This window comes from Myxine glutinosa, chromosome 4, assembly GCF_964187855.1.
Source record: "Myxine glutinosa chromosome 4, kmMyxGlut1.1, whole genome shotgun sequence".
Lineage (NCBI taxonomy): Eukaryota > Metazoa > Chordata > Myxini > Myxiniformes > Myxinidae > Myxine > Myxine glutinosa.
Window position 1 is genome coordinate 94,668,945 of NC_136264.1, and position 16,119 is coordinate 94,685,063.

Consider the following 16,119-nt stretch of genomic DNA (forward strand, 5'->3'; position numbering starts at 1 on the left):
GCTGAAATAATGTAATTCTCATCTCTTGACCTCCACCACTGAAAATGGACAGAGGTTATGTATTCACCCCTGTTTCTTTGTCTGTCTGTTTGTCTGCGAGCAGGACATCTCAAAAAGTTATGGACAGATTAGGACGGAACTTGGTGGAGAGATTGCGTGTGTGACAAGGAAGAATCGATTAGCTTTGGTGAAGATCCGGATCTGGATATTAGAATTTTTAAGTGATCTTCACCCTTGAGAGATAGGGCCAAAAACAATATACCAGTATAGCACGATATCTCCAAAGATGGGTGAGTTGGGTAGGTGACAAAAACAAGCTGATTATTTTTTGGTTCAGGTCCAGATGCATATCTGGCCTGTCAGTGGGATACAAAATGTAAACCCTTCAGCCTGGTGAAGGTATGCGCTCTCCGGAGTGACGTTCTAGTTCTTTTTCAGGTGAGGCAGTATTATTTGATGGAGTGTAATCATTTTCATAAGTGTGAAGAGATATTTAATGAGCCATATAGGGTATTCCTGTAAACCATTATTAGGACTTGATCCCACATTGGTGTCCTTGAGGACACCAGTCTGCATCGAGGAAGAGCAAGAGAGTTGCTTGGAGAATAAATCAGCGAGCCAGGTGTAGAGGTGACCTTTTATGCCACCAGTAAACGAGCTTCAAAAGCAGGAATTGGAGCCAGTCTATGTCAAGATCAGAAAAGCACAGACAAACACTGCTTTGACAGCTATGTCGACGGTATGTCGACAAACACTGCTTTGACTTTTTACTTGAGCTGCAGAGCATTGGTTGACTGGTATCCACAAAGTAATTCTTCATGTAATCCCTCACTTGCTTGTGAACATTTTTAATCTGGAGCTAAAAATGATGAGCTGTATGACCTGTAGCTAACATGTTAAGTGGACATTCATGTGTATCAAACAATTAAATATGATATTGCCATTGAAGCCTCAACCTACAAATTAAGAAAGGAGATGAAATGGGTCTTTGACGTGTAAGCTGTAGAAATACTCTTTGACCTATGTCATAAATACTTGTAATATGACTTTCAGAACTGATTGTTTTCAGTTTATCGTTTTACCGACAGGAACCAGTCGTTTGAAGCACCTTCTGCTTCGGGAAGTGGACACGATCTTTGAGTGCCGCACCTGCCGTAGCTTGTTCCGTGGGCTCCCCAACCTTGTACAGCATAAGGAGGCTTACTGCACTACTTGGGAAATGCCATCTGGTATGTGCTCAAACTGATGACATAAGCATGTACGTTTCAATGTTACACACACACACATATATATATATATATATATATATATATATATATACACACAGTCACGTGAAAAAGTAAGTACACCCCATGTAAAGTTTTGACTTTTTCAACATATTTCAACATACAGCTATTTGATCTTCATTTCAACAATATTGATAGATAAAGGTGATATAATACAACAAATATCATGAAACATTTACATTTTGTAGTCCATTGTATAATTTAAATAAACATAAATGCAAATTTTGCATGTGGAAAAAGTAAGTACACCCCTACATTTATCACTACTTCAAATACCTAAAATTAGAATCAGGTGCACCAGCTCAGGTGCAAATGATTAGAACATCGTCAGAGAGAGGATCTTGGAGGAACATGTCTTTTTTAAACCTCAGACATTTCGTTTTTGTTTGCTCTTTGTTGTTGAAGTGTGCGGCGTCACCATGCCTAGATCAAAAGAGCTCTCTGAGGCCTTCAGAAAGAAGGTTATAGATGCCTACGAGTCTGGAAAGGGATCTAAAAAGATCTCCAAACAATTTGAAATCAATCATTCGACTGTCCGGAAGATCATCTACAAGTGGAGAAGATTCCAAACAACTGCCAACTTGTTCAGGCCAGGCCGCCCCAGCAAGTTCAGCCCGAGAACAGACCGCAAGATGCTGAAAGAAGTCTCTAAGAACCCCAGAATGTCATCACGGGACCTACAGGTAGCTCTTGCCACTGTTGATGTCAAAGTGCACGAGTCTACCATTAGAAAGAGGCTGCACAAATTTTATCTACATGGGAGGTGTGCCAGGAGGAAACCTTTGCTGTCCAGAAAGAACATCAGGGCAAGACTAAAGTTTGCCAATGAACACCTAGGCAAAGACCAGCACTTCTGGAACAATGTGCTCTGGACAGATGAGTCAAAGGTAGAGCTATTTGGCCACAGTACCAGAAGACATGTTTGGCAAAAACCAAAGACAGCATTTGACCCCAAGAACCTGATACCAACTGCAAAGCATGGTGGTGGAAATATTATGGTTTGGGGCAGCTTTGCTGCATCAGGGCCTGGGCAGCTCACCATCATATAATCCACTATGAATTCTTCATTGTACCAGAGGGTGCTTGAGGATAATGTGAGGCCATCTGTCGGAAAGTTGAAGCTCAACCGAAGGTGGACCTTGCAACATGACAATGACCCCAAACATACCAATAAATCCACCAAGGAATGGCTGAAAAGAAAGAAATGGAGGGTTCTGGAATGGCCAAGTCAAAGCCCGGATCTAAATCCCATCGAGATGTTGTGGGGGGATTTGAAACGAGCTGTGCATGCAAGAAACCCCTCAAACATCGCACAGCTGAAAGAATTCTGCATGGAGGTGTGGGTAAAAATTTCTCCCAGTCGATGTCAGAGATTGGTAGACAGTTATAAGAAACGCCTACTTGAGGTTGTTTCTGCCAAAGGGGGCAATACCACCTATTAGAGCCAAGGGTGTACTTACTTTTTCCACATGCGAAATTTGCATTTATGTTTATTTAAATTATACAATGGACTACAAAATGTAAATGTTTCATGATATTTGTTATATTATATCATCTTTATCTATCAATATTGTTGAAATGAAGATCAAATTGCTGTATGTTGAAATATGTTGAAAAAGTCAAAACTTTACATGGGGTGTACTTACTTTTTCACGTGACTGTAAGTATTCATACCCTTTGCTATGACACTTGAAATTCAGCCAATGTGCCTCCCATTTCTTTTCATCATCTTTGAGATGTTTCTACACCTTGATTGAAGTCCACATGTGGTAAATTCAATTGATTGGACATGATTTGGAAAGGCACACACCGGTCTATATAAGGTTTCACAGCTGACAATGCATATCAGAGCAAAAACCAAGCCATGAGGTCGAAGGAACTGCCTGCAGAGCTCAGAGACAGGATTGTTTCGAGGCACAGATCTGGGGAAGCCCACAAAAAAATCTCTGCTGCATTGAAGGTTCCGAAGAGCACAGTGGCCTCCAGAATTCTTAAATGGAAGAAGTTTGGAACAACCAGGACTCTTCCTAGAGCTGGCCGCCCGGCCAAACTGAGCAATCCGGGGAGAAGGGCCTTGGTAATAAAGGTGACCAAGAACCCGATGGTCACTGGCTGAGCTCCAGAGATCCTGTATGGAGGTAGGAGAAACTTCCAGAAGGACAACCATCACTGCAACACTCCACCGATCTGGGCTTAATGGCAGAGTGGTCAGACGGAAGCCAAACAGTTCAATCTTGGTTTCATCAGACCACAGAATCTTGTTTCTCACAGTGTGAGAGTCCTTTAGGTGCTTTTTGGCAAACTCCATGCGGGCTTTCATGTGTTTTTCACTGAGGAGAGGCTTCCGTCTGACCACTCTGCCATAAAGCCCAGATCAGTGGAGTGTTGCAGTGATGGTACTCGGTGCTACGAAGGGGAAGGAAGCTAAGGTACCAGTCCACAATTGCATGCTCTTTTCTAAACACACCTTATTATATCTAATGTCCACGAGGGAATTTACAGAGATGCCAGCCAACTTGACATCCCATCCAAAAGGGTGACATAGACTGTAGAAGGTTGCCACAAAAGTAGAGAATCGGTTGTGTCAATGTTTTCATTTATAGGCATGATCACCGTCATTATATAAACATACTTCAAAAGGTTTTCATGTTCTTCAGCACATAATTTGAAGTACAGTATGCCGGTGAAGGAGCTGGGCTCCAACGCGAGTTGAAAGAATTGACGCGACCAAAGATGGAAATTCGTCCGAGTAGGTTTAATAAATGTATCACACTCGGGTACTCTGAAAAGCCCGTTTATCGGGCAGCAATATATATACACATTTATGTCGGGAAGTTTGCCTGGCAAAAGCTATACCGGGCATGCCCGGGTATCAAGGGCGAGCCTTGGAAAGGCGAGTCTGGACCTGCCCGGGCGTGTTTGGCTGCGGCCTGGCAAGTCGAGGCTGGGCGTGCCCGGGCGCTCTGGACGAGCACTGGAAAGGCGATAGCGGGCATGCCCGGACGCTCTGGGCGAGCCCTGGAAAGGCGATAGCAGGCATGCCCGGACGCTCTGGGCGAGCCCTGGAAAGGCGATAGCGGGCATGCCCGGACGCTCTGGGCGAGCCTTGGAAAGGCGATAGCGGGCATGCCCGGACGCTCTGGGCGAGCCCTGGAAAGACGAGACCGGGCGTGCCCGGGAGGTTCGGGCGTGCCCGGGAACAGTGAGTCCGGGCATGCCCGGGAGAGGCGCGTCTGGCCGTGTTCTGGCCGGTGCAAGGCGATTGTGTGCATCCAGCGGTAACCGCTACACACGCCCCTCCAGAATCGACCTGCACCGGCAGGGTCAATTTAAGGGGGGTCCGGATGACCCGGCCGAAGCGACCCCTGGAGGGTCGTGGGGAGAGGTCCGACGTGGTGGTGGGTGGTCGAGCGGGGGGAACTGTGGACGGGGGGCGGCCTCGCCGCGGAGGAAGGGCCAACCGTGGTGGTCGGTAGAACGTCCATGTGCGCCGGTTTGAGGCGGTCCACAGAAATCCGGTCCGGCCGGCCGCCGAAGTCGACGATGAAAGAATTGTCGCCCCGTCGCAGGACCCGGAAGGGCCCGTCGTACGGCGGCCGGAGTGGCCCCCGGTGCGCGTCATGACGCACAAAGACGTACTCCGCTGTGCGAAGCGCCGGGGGGACATAGGACTGGGGACCACTGTGGCGGGACGTCGGCACGGGGGCAAATCGTCGGGCGGCCTCCTGGAGGTCCGAGCGCTGGCGAGCGGCGGACCAGGGACTGGTAGCGTCGGGCACGAATTTGCCTGGGACGCGGAGCGGCTGGCTGTAGACGAGCTCGGCGGCGGATGCCTGGAGGTCTTCCTTGGGGGCCGTGCGAAGGCCCAAAAGGACCCACGGCAGCCGGTCGGCCCAACCGTCATCCTGAAGGCCGGCCATGAGTGCGGCCTTCATGGAGCGGTGAAACCGCTCGCACAACCCATTGGCTTGGGGGTGGTAGGCCATGGTGCGGTGCAGCGTGACCCCCAACGAACGGACGACCGCGCCCCAAAGCTCAGACGTGAACTGTGGGCCGCGGTCGGACGAGATGTCCGCTGGTGCGCCGAAGCGCGCGACCCAGGTGGCGATGAACGCCTGCGCCACGTCGGCGGTGGTGGTGGAGGTGAGGGGCACGGCCTCCGGCCACCTGGTGGTCCTGTCCACCATGGTGAGCAGGTGGGTGAACCCCTGCGAGGGGGGCAGGGGACCCACCAGGTCCACGTGGACGTGGTCGAAACGCCGTTCAGGCACGGCGAAAGGTGCCAGCAGGGGCCTGGGTGTGGCGGTGGACCTTGGCTCGCTGGCAGGCCGTGCAGGCGTTGGCCCAGTCGCGGATGTTTCGTCGAAGGCCGTGCCAGACGAAACGTGCCGACACCAGCTTCTGAGAAGCTTTCCGGCCTGGGTGAGAAAGGCCATAGATGGAGGCGAAGATGCGGCGCTGCCAGGAAACGGGCACGATGGGGCGAGGCTGGCCCTGGGAGACGTCGCAGAGCAGGACGGTGCCCGCGAAGGGGATGTCGGCCAGGCGGAGGCCCGTGTCCGCCGCGCGGAGTGCCTGCACCGAGGCGTCGGTGGTCTGGTCGGCCGCCATGAGCGCGAAGTCCACGCCGAGGTGGACCGCGTTCGCGCTGGCCCGCGAAAGGTAGTCGGCCACGGCGTTGTCTTTGCCGGCGACGTGCTGGATGTCCGTGGTGAACTCGGCGGAGAGGTGGCGCTGCTGGCGGGCCGACCACGGCTCCATGACCTTAGCCATTGCGTAGACCAACGGCTTGTGGTTGACGAAAGCCGTGAACGGGCGGCCCTCCAGGAGGTGTCGGAAATGGCGAACGGCCAGGAATAGCCCGAGCAGCTCGCGGTCGAACGTGCTGTAGTTTAACTCGTTCGGCCGGAGTTGCCGGCTGAAAAAAGCGAGTGGCTGCCAAACCCCGTCCACCCATTGTTCATGGACGGCGCCCACCGCGTAGTTGGAGGCGTCCGTAGTGAGGGCGATGGGCGCGTTGAGCACCGGGTGAGCCAGCAGCGTTGCGTCGGCGAGGGCCCGTTTGGCGCTGGCGAAGGCCGCGTCCATGGCCGTGGACCAAACAATGTCATGCTTGGCCGGCTTGACCCGGAGGGCCTCGTAAAGGGGCCGCATGAGCTGAGCAGCGCGGGGCACGAATCGGTGATAAAAATTCACCATGCCGAGGAACTCTTGGAGGGCCTTGATGGAACGGGGACGCGGGAACGTGGTGATGGCCTCGACCTTGGTCGGCAGCGGCACGGCCCCGGTCTTGGTGATGCGGTGGCCCAAAAAGTCAATGGTCGTCGCGCCGAAGTGGCATTTGACCGGGTTGACAATTAAGCCGTGCTCGCTGAGGCGACCGAACAGTGTTCGGAGGTGGAGGAGGTGCTCGGCGCGGGACGTGCTGGCGACGAGGATGTCGTCCAGATAGACGAAAAGAAACGGCAGGTCGCGCAGCACGCCGTCCATCAAGCGCTGGAACGCCTGGGCCGCGTTCTTGAGGCCAAACGGCATCCGCAAAAATTCGAACAGGCCGAACGGCGTGATGACGGCCGTCTTCGGGACGTCGGCCGCCCGGACAGGTACCTGGTGGTAGCCCCGTATCAGGTCAATTTTCGAAAAGATGACCCGTCCCGCCAAACGGGCGGAAAAGTCCTGAATATGCGGGATCGGGTACCTGTCGGGGGTGGTAGCGTCATTGAGACGGCGGTAGTCGCCACACGGGCGCCATCCACCCCCCGGCTTTGGCACGATGTGCAGTGGCGAGGCCCACGCGCTATCGGAGCGCCGCACGATGCCGAGGTGCTCCAACGCGTCGAATTCGGCCTTCGCCACGGCGAGCTTGGCTGGGTCGAGGCGGCGGGCCCTGGCATAGACCGGCGGGCCCGTAGTGGGTATGTGGTGCTCGATCCCGTGCCGCACCGCGACGGCCGAAAACGTCGGCCGCGTGAGGGCCGGGAATTCCACGAGCAGGCGAGCGAACTCGTTCGTTGCCGGGAGGGCGCACGCCAGTGCGGTCGGCGCGGAGCTGCTCATTGTGCACGCCAGGGAGCGGAAGGTCTCGGCGTGGACAAGGCGACGTCGTTTGACGTCAACCAGCAGCCCGTGCGCGCAGAGGAAGTCGGCGCCCAGCAAAGCCACGGGGACGCTGGCGGTAACAAAAGTCCATTGAAAGCGCTGGCTGCCGAAGCAGAGGGTGACGACGCGTGGGCCGAAAGTGCGTATGGCCGAGCCATTAGCAGCGACCAAAGAGGGGCCGCAAACTGCGTCCAGCCTGTCCTGCTCGGAGGTGGGTATGACGTTCAGTTGGGCGCCGGTGTCGCACAGGAAACGCCGCCCAGACGCTTTGTCCCGAATAAACAGCAAGTTGCCCGAGTGGCCGGCGCTCATGGCTGGGAATGAACGCCGGCCCGGCCGTTTCCCGACCTGCCGAAAGTGCACGGGGGCCGGCACGTCCGAGCCTTGTGTCCGAACCTGGTGTGGTAATAACACCACGCCCGGTCAGGTGGAGGCCCCGGCCGTCGTGTCGGAAGCGGGCGGTGCGGCGTGGCGGCCGCCAGTTGCACTGGCAGTTCGGCCTCCAACCGCACAGGGCGCTCGGGCGTCGTGGGCATCGCCTCGGACGGCGGCGGGCTCCAGGTAACCGCGCCGATGTGCTGGCCCGCCGAGGAGATCTTATCGGCTTCCCTGGCGAGGGCGCGGGACTCCGTGATCAACGTGCCAGCCAGGGCGAGGCGTACCGGGTGAGGCAGCTGGCGAAGGAACAGCTCGCGGAACAGAAAATCCGGAGAGTGCTCACCGAGCAACGAGAGCATATAGTCCATGCGCTCGGACGGGCGCGTGTCGCCGAGCTCGGGCAGGTCAAGCAGGCGCCGTGCGCGTGCTGCCGGTGAGAGGGCGAAAGCGTCGAGGAGGAGTGTCTTCATCGCGTCGTATTTGTCAGCAGCCGGCGGGTGCTGGAGTAGGCTCAAGGCGCGGGCCGCGGTGGCGGAACCGAGCGCCGCCACAACATGGTGGAAGCGGGTGTCGTCCGCGGTGATGCCTCGCAGGGCGAACTGAGAGTCCGCCTGAGCGAACCAAACAGCCGCGTGAGCCTCCCAGAAGGTAGGCAGTTTAAGCGTCACTGCCGTATCCATGTCGGTAGGTCACCAATGAAGGAGCCGGGCTCCAACGCGAGTTGAAAGAATTGACGCGACCAAAGATGGAAATTCATCCGAGTAGGTTTAATAAATGTATCACACTTGGGTACTCGGAAAAGCCCGTTTATCGGGCAGCAATATATATACACATTTATGTCGGGAAGTTTGCCCGGCAAAAGCTATACCGGGCATGCCCGGGTATCAAGGGCGAGCCTTGGAAAGGCGAGTCTGGACCTGCCCGGGCGTGTTTGGCTGCGGCCTGGCAAGTCGAGGCTGGGTGTGCCCGGGCGCTCTGGACGAGCACTGGAAAGGCGATAGCGGGCATGCCCGGACGCTCTGGGCGAGCCCTGGAAAGGCGATAGCGGGCATGCCCGGACGCTCTGGGCGAGCCCTGGAAAGGCGATAGCGGGCATGCCCGGACGCTCTGGGCGAGCCCTGGAAAGGTGATAGCGGGCATGCCCGGACGCTCTGGGCGAGCCCTGGAAAGGCGAGACCGGGCGTGCCCGGGAGGTTCGGGCGTGCCCGGGAACAGTGAGTCCGGGCATGCCCGGGAGAGGCGCGTCTGGCCGTGTTCTGGCCGGTGCAAGGCGATTGTGTGCATCCAGCGGTAACCGCTACACCGGTGTGATTTCACTTAAAGCTTATGTCACAGCATCTTTGAGTTCCTGCGTGAATGCATACCATTGGCGAGAGATTTTCCCTTCAAAAGCCCCTGCAAAGCGTTATCGCACCTCGTCATATAAGGGCTGCTGGTTGCCCACAGCATTGCAGAACCATGTCCAACCAGTCTGAAGTCCTGATCTGAAAATATACGAATTCACCACTTTGTGGCTGCCCTGTACTCTGTTGCAACACCCTATCTGTGAAGCACCAGGCCAGTTTATATTCGGCTTATTTTATTTTTCAGGACTCAAACGCAGTATAGACAACTCAAAGATTCTAAACCTGTCAAGTCTGTTCTTATCACTGCAATGAATAAGTTAATGTAAATAGCTGCACTGAGTGGCCAATTTAATTCAAGCTCTATTTTAAAGCATTTGGAGGCACCTGCATATGTATGCATGAGAGGAGGATTTGGGAATGGATATTGATGAAATTTATTTTAGAAAAGGATGAGATAGGGGTAGAGGTATGGAGATGGATAGACAGAGAGATAGATAGATAGAGAAAACAGACAGACATAGGTAGATAGATAGAGACAGACATATGTAGATAGATGGAGACTGGCATACATAGGAAGATAGAGAGACAGACAGATATATATATATATATATATTTTTGTATACAGAGTCGAGGCTCGTGAAAGAGCTAATATTTATCAAACAAACAAATCAAACAAACAAGCAAACAAAGTATATAAAAAGGGGAGCGGTCGACAAGATGGGGAGAGAAGGGGAGGAAGCACACAAGCACAACATTTGAGAGCAGGGACATCGGGAGATGTGTGGGAGGGAGAGGGCCTGGGGGGGGGGGGGGGGGGGCAGGATAGGTATAAAACGCAAGGACACCAAGGACTTCCAGGAAAGAAGTCTGCACCTCAAAAAGTGGATTTGGAGTGAAATTAGCGGGGGTAGAAAAGATCAAGGTTTTGGATTGGGGAAGATAAGAGATGGTGGTGAACAGCTGTTTTAAAGACCTGGAGGGAGGAGTGGGATTGAAGAGAGTGAGGGAGTTTGTTCCAGAGGCGGGAGAAAAGAGGAATGAAGGAGTGAAGGTGAGCAGAGAGTCTTGATTTTGGCAGTTTAACCATAAGAGGGTTGCAGGCAGATCTTGTGCGACCTGTAGGAATATTTGGGGGACAGAGCCCAGAGAGAGCTGGGGGAGCAAGGCCGGAGAGGAGTCGGTAGAAGACGGAAAGACCACCAACCTGCCTGCGGTGAGTAAGTGAAAGGCCCTCAGAGATAGCGTCATTGCGGGAGATTCCAATGATTCTGAAAGGAAAGATTAAGTGTTTGGAGGAAAGGAGGGGTCAAAATATTGTATCAAATACCCCTACTGCACTTTTTTGTAAATACTGTGAGATCTTTGCTCTCTACTTCCCTCCCTTCCGCTCCCCTAACCCCCCTATTTTTGCAAGTACTTTACAACTGTCTTTGAGTGATTTCTTTTGATCAGCAATTTTGTTTCTAGAATCAAGCTTGAAACTTCAAGTCCTCAAGAGTGGCACTTGAATCCAATCAATGTTTGCCATTTTAAACGATATAAAACCGCTTCACATTTGTAATCATATTAAATGAAGTGATCTGATTATTTTTGACAATGACCTTCAATATTTAAAGCAAAAGACATTTCATCACACATGCTTTTGCAATAATTTATAGTAATTCCTCATTGTTCCTTGTGTATAGTATTAGATTCTTAAGCAATGTACTCTTGTTTTTCAACAGTCACAGAATCTTTGCAAAAACCGGATGGGAAAAGCGAGGCTGTTCAAAGTATTCTGGAAGTCGTGTGCCCTCAACATGATGCTTCAGATTTAATTGTGCGCCTTGAACCTGTTGACAACAATCCCAACGCAGTCTTCCAGAATGTTGAGCCTCCTTTGACTGGAAGTGACGTCGTTTCGTCGGTGTCAACCAAATTACCGGAGAAGGCAGATCCAGTGTCGTTGCCAGCAACAGTACGAATGGAAGCGTCACAAGAAAATCCACCCATCGAATGCCGTCCGTCTGCATCCACAGTCAATCGCATGTGTAGTATTTGCAACAAGGTGTTTGCCTCCAGGAAAAGTGCCCGCCGTCACATCAGAGTCATTCATCGAAAGGCTCCTGAGGACGTAAGCAGGTTTATCGGGATACACCGTAGTGAAAATGAAGTGGAGGTGGTTGCAAACATACCCTCCACAGTACCTTTTGCAAAGTCTCTACTCCAACCAATGCAGGTCTCTCCATCAAATCGCATTGTGGACATCCAGTCATTCTGGGCAGCCTCTAATGCACCAAAACCAACTGGCAGCAGGTCTTGCGTGCTTTGTTGTAAAGCATTCGCCACCAGAGCCAATGAAGAACGCCATTTTGCTGAGGTGCATTGTGGTGTACGACATGACCTTACAACAGCCAATGTGATTGATGCACCTTCAATGGGTATGTGCGACAATGAAAATTCTGATCTAGTTGAGCCGATGGATTGCGAGCCAGTCGATTTGAGTGTGCCATCAATTGCAGACAAATCAAATCCAGAGAAGATTTCTAACATGACTTCTGCAATGAGGGATTCACATGCAGGAGGTGTTGTAGAGAGGGACACCGAAACAAGCAGGTCGGTCTCTGGGAGTCCTGGGATTCGCTCGCCTGGCTGTGAATTGGCCTTGAAACCAAAATCTGTTTCTTTGATTCCTGAAGGAACACTTGAAGCTGACTTGGCAGCAGGAAGCATTAATGTGGCCAGTGAAGAAATGCCTGTAGAAGAGGTTGGCAACAAATTTGTGGCCACCAAAATGATGCTCAAAGATGATCATGTCAGTTCTCCTACCTTTGAACCTGGAGAGGAAGAAGAATCGTTGGAGCATAAAGATATTGATGTTAATTGTAATGAAGAAGAGATCTGTGTGAAGGAGAAAAGTTGTGGTGGCGACAGCTTTCAGGATATGGAGGATGGAAATGTTTCTCAGATCTTTGACCTCACATCCCGCCAGTGCCTTCATTGCCAGCGACAGTATTCTTCATTGCTGACACTCAAACGACACCTGCAGTTGATACATCGCCTTAGAATTGGGCCTACCAAGGATGAATCATCTTCTTCATCTTCCTCTTCATCTTCAGACGACGATGATGGTAATGATGCCGCATTTACAACAGGGAGAAAACTAAAGCCAGAAGGAATCTTGCCAGTGTCTGCACCAACACAAGAATTGAAAAGTTGTAACATAAAAAATAAACCTCCTGTTTCTTCCACATCTTCTACAACTTCATCGTCTTCAGCTTCATCATCCTCTTCAACTTCTTCTTCAGACAAAGAAATGTATGAGGACAAAAGTCGAAATCACAGTTGCGAAAGTTTTGAATCGGAGAAAGGTTTGTCAGGAAATACTTGCATAAGATCAAGACGACAGGCCTCCATAAATACCTCTATAAATACCGAATGTCAACCAAAACTTTCACTTGGTTTTGATTTGAAACACCTGTTCTGCAAGCTATGCAAACGAAACTTCACATCACGCTCTAACCTCATGCGCCATATTGAACTGCATTCGGACCGCGACACCGATGGCGGCATCTTTGTCAAGTTCTACCGATGTCCGTTGTGTTCATACGAGACGCGCCGTAAACGAGATGTGGTACGCCATATCACAATGGTCCACAAGAAGAGTGCGCGTGAGCTCACTCGAATTACTGGTGCACTTGAAAGCCGTGTAGTTAAGAAGCCAATAGATGCTTTCCTTAACCGAGACGTCCGTCGCCGTAGAACTGAACGTTCACCCGATGACCATGGAAGCCTTGGCTTGTCGTCAATCACTAAGGTATCTAGTGCCATCAGTTCCACAGCTGTTTCTTCTCCTGCATCTTCGGACCAAGGAAAGGCAGATCTTGGAACAGAAGCGCTCCTAAGTACCAAAAAGATAACCACGGTCGTCAAATCCATGATCGTATCTAAGGAGACGACAGAGTGTACTTCTCAAAGGGTTGTCAGGACGACAGCCAATCTTCACAAGTGTAGTGTATGTGGTAAGGCTTTTGCCAAGAAGACTTATTTGGAGCACCATCGAAAGACGCATCGAGCCGGTTACACTGGACCGGCTCCGACATCATCTTCCGTCATATCTCAACCTATTGCCGCATTGCCTGGCCCTGCTCCAGCACACCAGACGCGTTCTAAAACCTTGCACAGTGGCAAGCGATGTGCAGCTTGCTAGGTTTGTGGATTAATGCAACTTTGATATCTGTCTTCTGAAGTCCATCCCATGGATCTGCAAAGGAAAAGGGGAAGCATCGAAAGGACCCTTGTCACAACATCCTCCTTGTGATTGAAATGGTTTCTTCATAATCCCTGACCCTTAATATCAGAAGATGAAAGCATTCCTAATTCCATAATTGTTAAGCAAAGCAATTCTTTGTGAAGGTGTTCCATTCTCTTATAAACAATGCAATTGCTGTTATTGTATATTCTCGTTAAACTGAATACTCCTTTTGATGAATTGTTTTCTTTATTTATATATTTATATTGATATACAGTATTATATTATTCCAGTATTTGGCTAAAAAAAAAAAAACTCAGAATAAATAGCTCCTAGATTAACTGAGGTCAGTTTGTGTTTAAATGAAATGTGGATTGTTTTGTATGGTTAGTGTATCTACATTGAGAGTCGTGTGGAAATCAAATACTGTTGTTAAAATGTATTATTGTCGATAAATAAATGCAAATTTGTTTTCTTTAGTTGGCATAAATGTGATTGAAATCTGTGGCGAGGTGGTTGCAGTCAATCAGAATATTTTCTCAACATGGAAGTTGAACACGACTGGGGGCAACTTTAGTTCACAAGATTACCTTAGGTAAACCAGAAAAGATCTTTTTTTTTTCTTTTTTTTTTTGTATACAGAGTCGAGGCTTGTGAAAGAGCTAACATTTATCAAACAAACAAATCAAACAAACAAGCAACCAAAGTATATAAAAAGGGGAGCGGTCGACAAGATGGGGAGAGAAGGGGAGGAAGCACACAAACACAACATTTGAGAGCAGGGACATCGGGAGATGTGTGGGAGGGAGAGGGCCTGGGGGGAGGCAGGATAGGTATAAAACGCAAGGACACCAAGGACTTCCAGGAAAGAAGTCAAAAGTCACCTCAAAAAAGTGGATTTGGGGTGAAATTAGCGGGGGTAGAAAAGATCAAGGTTTTGGATTGGGGAAGATAAGAGATGGTGGTGAACAGCCGTTTTAAAGACCTGGAGGGAGGAGTGGGATTGAAGAGAGTGAGGGAGTTTGTTCCAGAGGCGGGAGAAAAGAGGAATGAAGGAGTGAAGGTGAGCAGAGAGTCTTGATTTTGGCAGTTTAACCATAAGAGGGTTGCAGGCAGATCTTGTGCGACCTGTAGGAATATTTGGGGGACAGAGCCCAGAGAGAGCTGGGGGAGCAAGGCCGGAGAGGAGTCGGTAGAAGACGGAAAGACCACCAACCTGCCTGCGGTGAGTAAGTGAAAGGCCCTCGGAGATAGCGTCATCGCGGGAGATTCCAATGATTCTGAACGCTTTGGTTTCAACAGCGTGAAGACGAGCTAGGTGTGAGGCAGGAGCACCAGCCCAGAGGGGAGAGCAGTACTCCATTGAGCTGCGGATGAAAGCCTTGTATGTGGTGAGGAGCTCAGGTGTGCCAAGGAAGGACTTCGCACGACGGAGGATGCCCAGTCGGCGACTGGCTTTGGAGGCCAGCTTGGAAATGTGGTTTTCCCAGGAAAGATCATGGCAGATAGTGAGACCCAAAAGCTTGAGTGACAGAACTTCTTGGAGAGGATTATTCAGAAAGTAGATGGGAGGGTTGTCCAGTCGGTCTTTTCGGAGAGACATCGTAAGAGTGTGAGATTTGTCAGGATTGAAAGACATGTTCCACTTATTTGCCCAGTCTGTGATTTTGTCCAGGTCTGCAGAGAGTGAGGAGGCTGCAGACTGCCAATCTGAGGGATGAGGAATGGAGCGGCAGAGAGTGGAGTCATCAGCAAAGAGATAGAGAGGATTTTCAAGAGAGCCAGAGAGATCATTGATGAAGACCAGAAAAAGCACAGGGCCCAGAACACTGCCTTGGGGAACTCCAGCCTGAACAGGAAGAGGAGATGAGAGAAACCCATTCAGGGCCACACGTTGACTACGACTCCTTGTGATTGAAATGTGAATCTTGTGAATAACAAGACCAAGCTCTCTAACTAGTTTCCACCCTCACAGTCCCCTTATATCCATCTCTTTTAGATGTTCACCCTCCACCCCTCACTCACCTCAAATGGCCTCACCTTGGACTCGACTTGAGAGAGCCAAGAATGTCAACTCCACAATTTGCTTCCAAATTTCATATACCCAACCAATCTCTCTCAGTCCACACCTTAGCCTCTCATACCCACTGATTTGCTGACTGTCTTTTACACCTGAGAAGGTAGAGAAAGTTATATCCAGCCTTGACTCCTCATCTGCGAGGAGCCTAGATCTAATAAGTCGTCAGGGCCATTTTGGACATATCGCAGGTATTTAAAACAGTCTATCATACTGCTTTGCTTTCCAAGCTCATTGCCTGTGACATACAAAGCCGCATTCATACCTGACTTCCTGACTTCCTCCAGTCGCGCAATCATTGCGTTGCTGTAAATGGAAACCTCTTCTGTCCTCTCCCAGTGCAGACCGGAGTGCACCCATCGCAGTGTTTTGGCCCAGTCTTGATATATTGCATCCCATAACAGCCAAAGCTGCACGATCTGTGAGCAGGAATGTCCGTCTGCCACCCGAGCATATTACCTACGAGCATATTACCAGCCAAGAGGTGGGGTTGCAGTCGGGTGTAACAACAATCCAAACAAGGCCCTTCCAACCCAATAAATGCATCGTGGCATCAAACACCATGAGCGCATATGCACCACTTCACTTCCTGCCCAGACAGCTTCACCAGCGCACACTCGAGACTATTTAAAGACCGAGGATTAAAAGGTCACAAGTAAATGACAGTGCAGTCACTGACCATGGTCTCGCCCTTGTTATCGT

At 50.7% G+C, this 16,119-nt stretch overlaps 1 protein-coding gene across 4 annotated transcripts in view; it reads left to right on the forward strand.

Annotated features, from left to right (window-relative positions):
- LOC137425008 (zinc finger protein 800) overlaps positions 1–13,814 on the forward strand; it is a 35,108-nt gene extending 21,294 nt beyond the window's left edge. For all 4 annotated transcript variants that reach the window (XM_068112989.2, XM_068112991.2, XM_068112993.2 and 1 more), the window contains 2 exons: positions 1,089–1,229; positions 10,834–13,814. In XM_068112989.2, the coding sequence (XP_067969090.2) occupies positions 1,089–1,229; positions 10,834–13,298 (2,606 nt within the window). In that variant the 3' untranslated portion in view covers positions 13,299–13,814. The remainder of the gene's footprint in view (positions 1–1,088; positions 1,230–10,833) is intronic.
- The last annotated feature ends 2,305 nt before the right edge of the window (positions 13,815–16,119 follow it).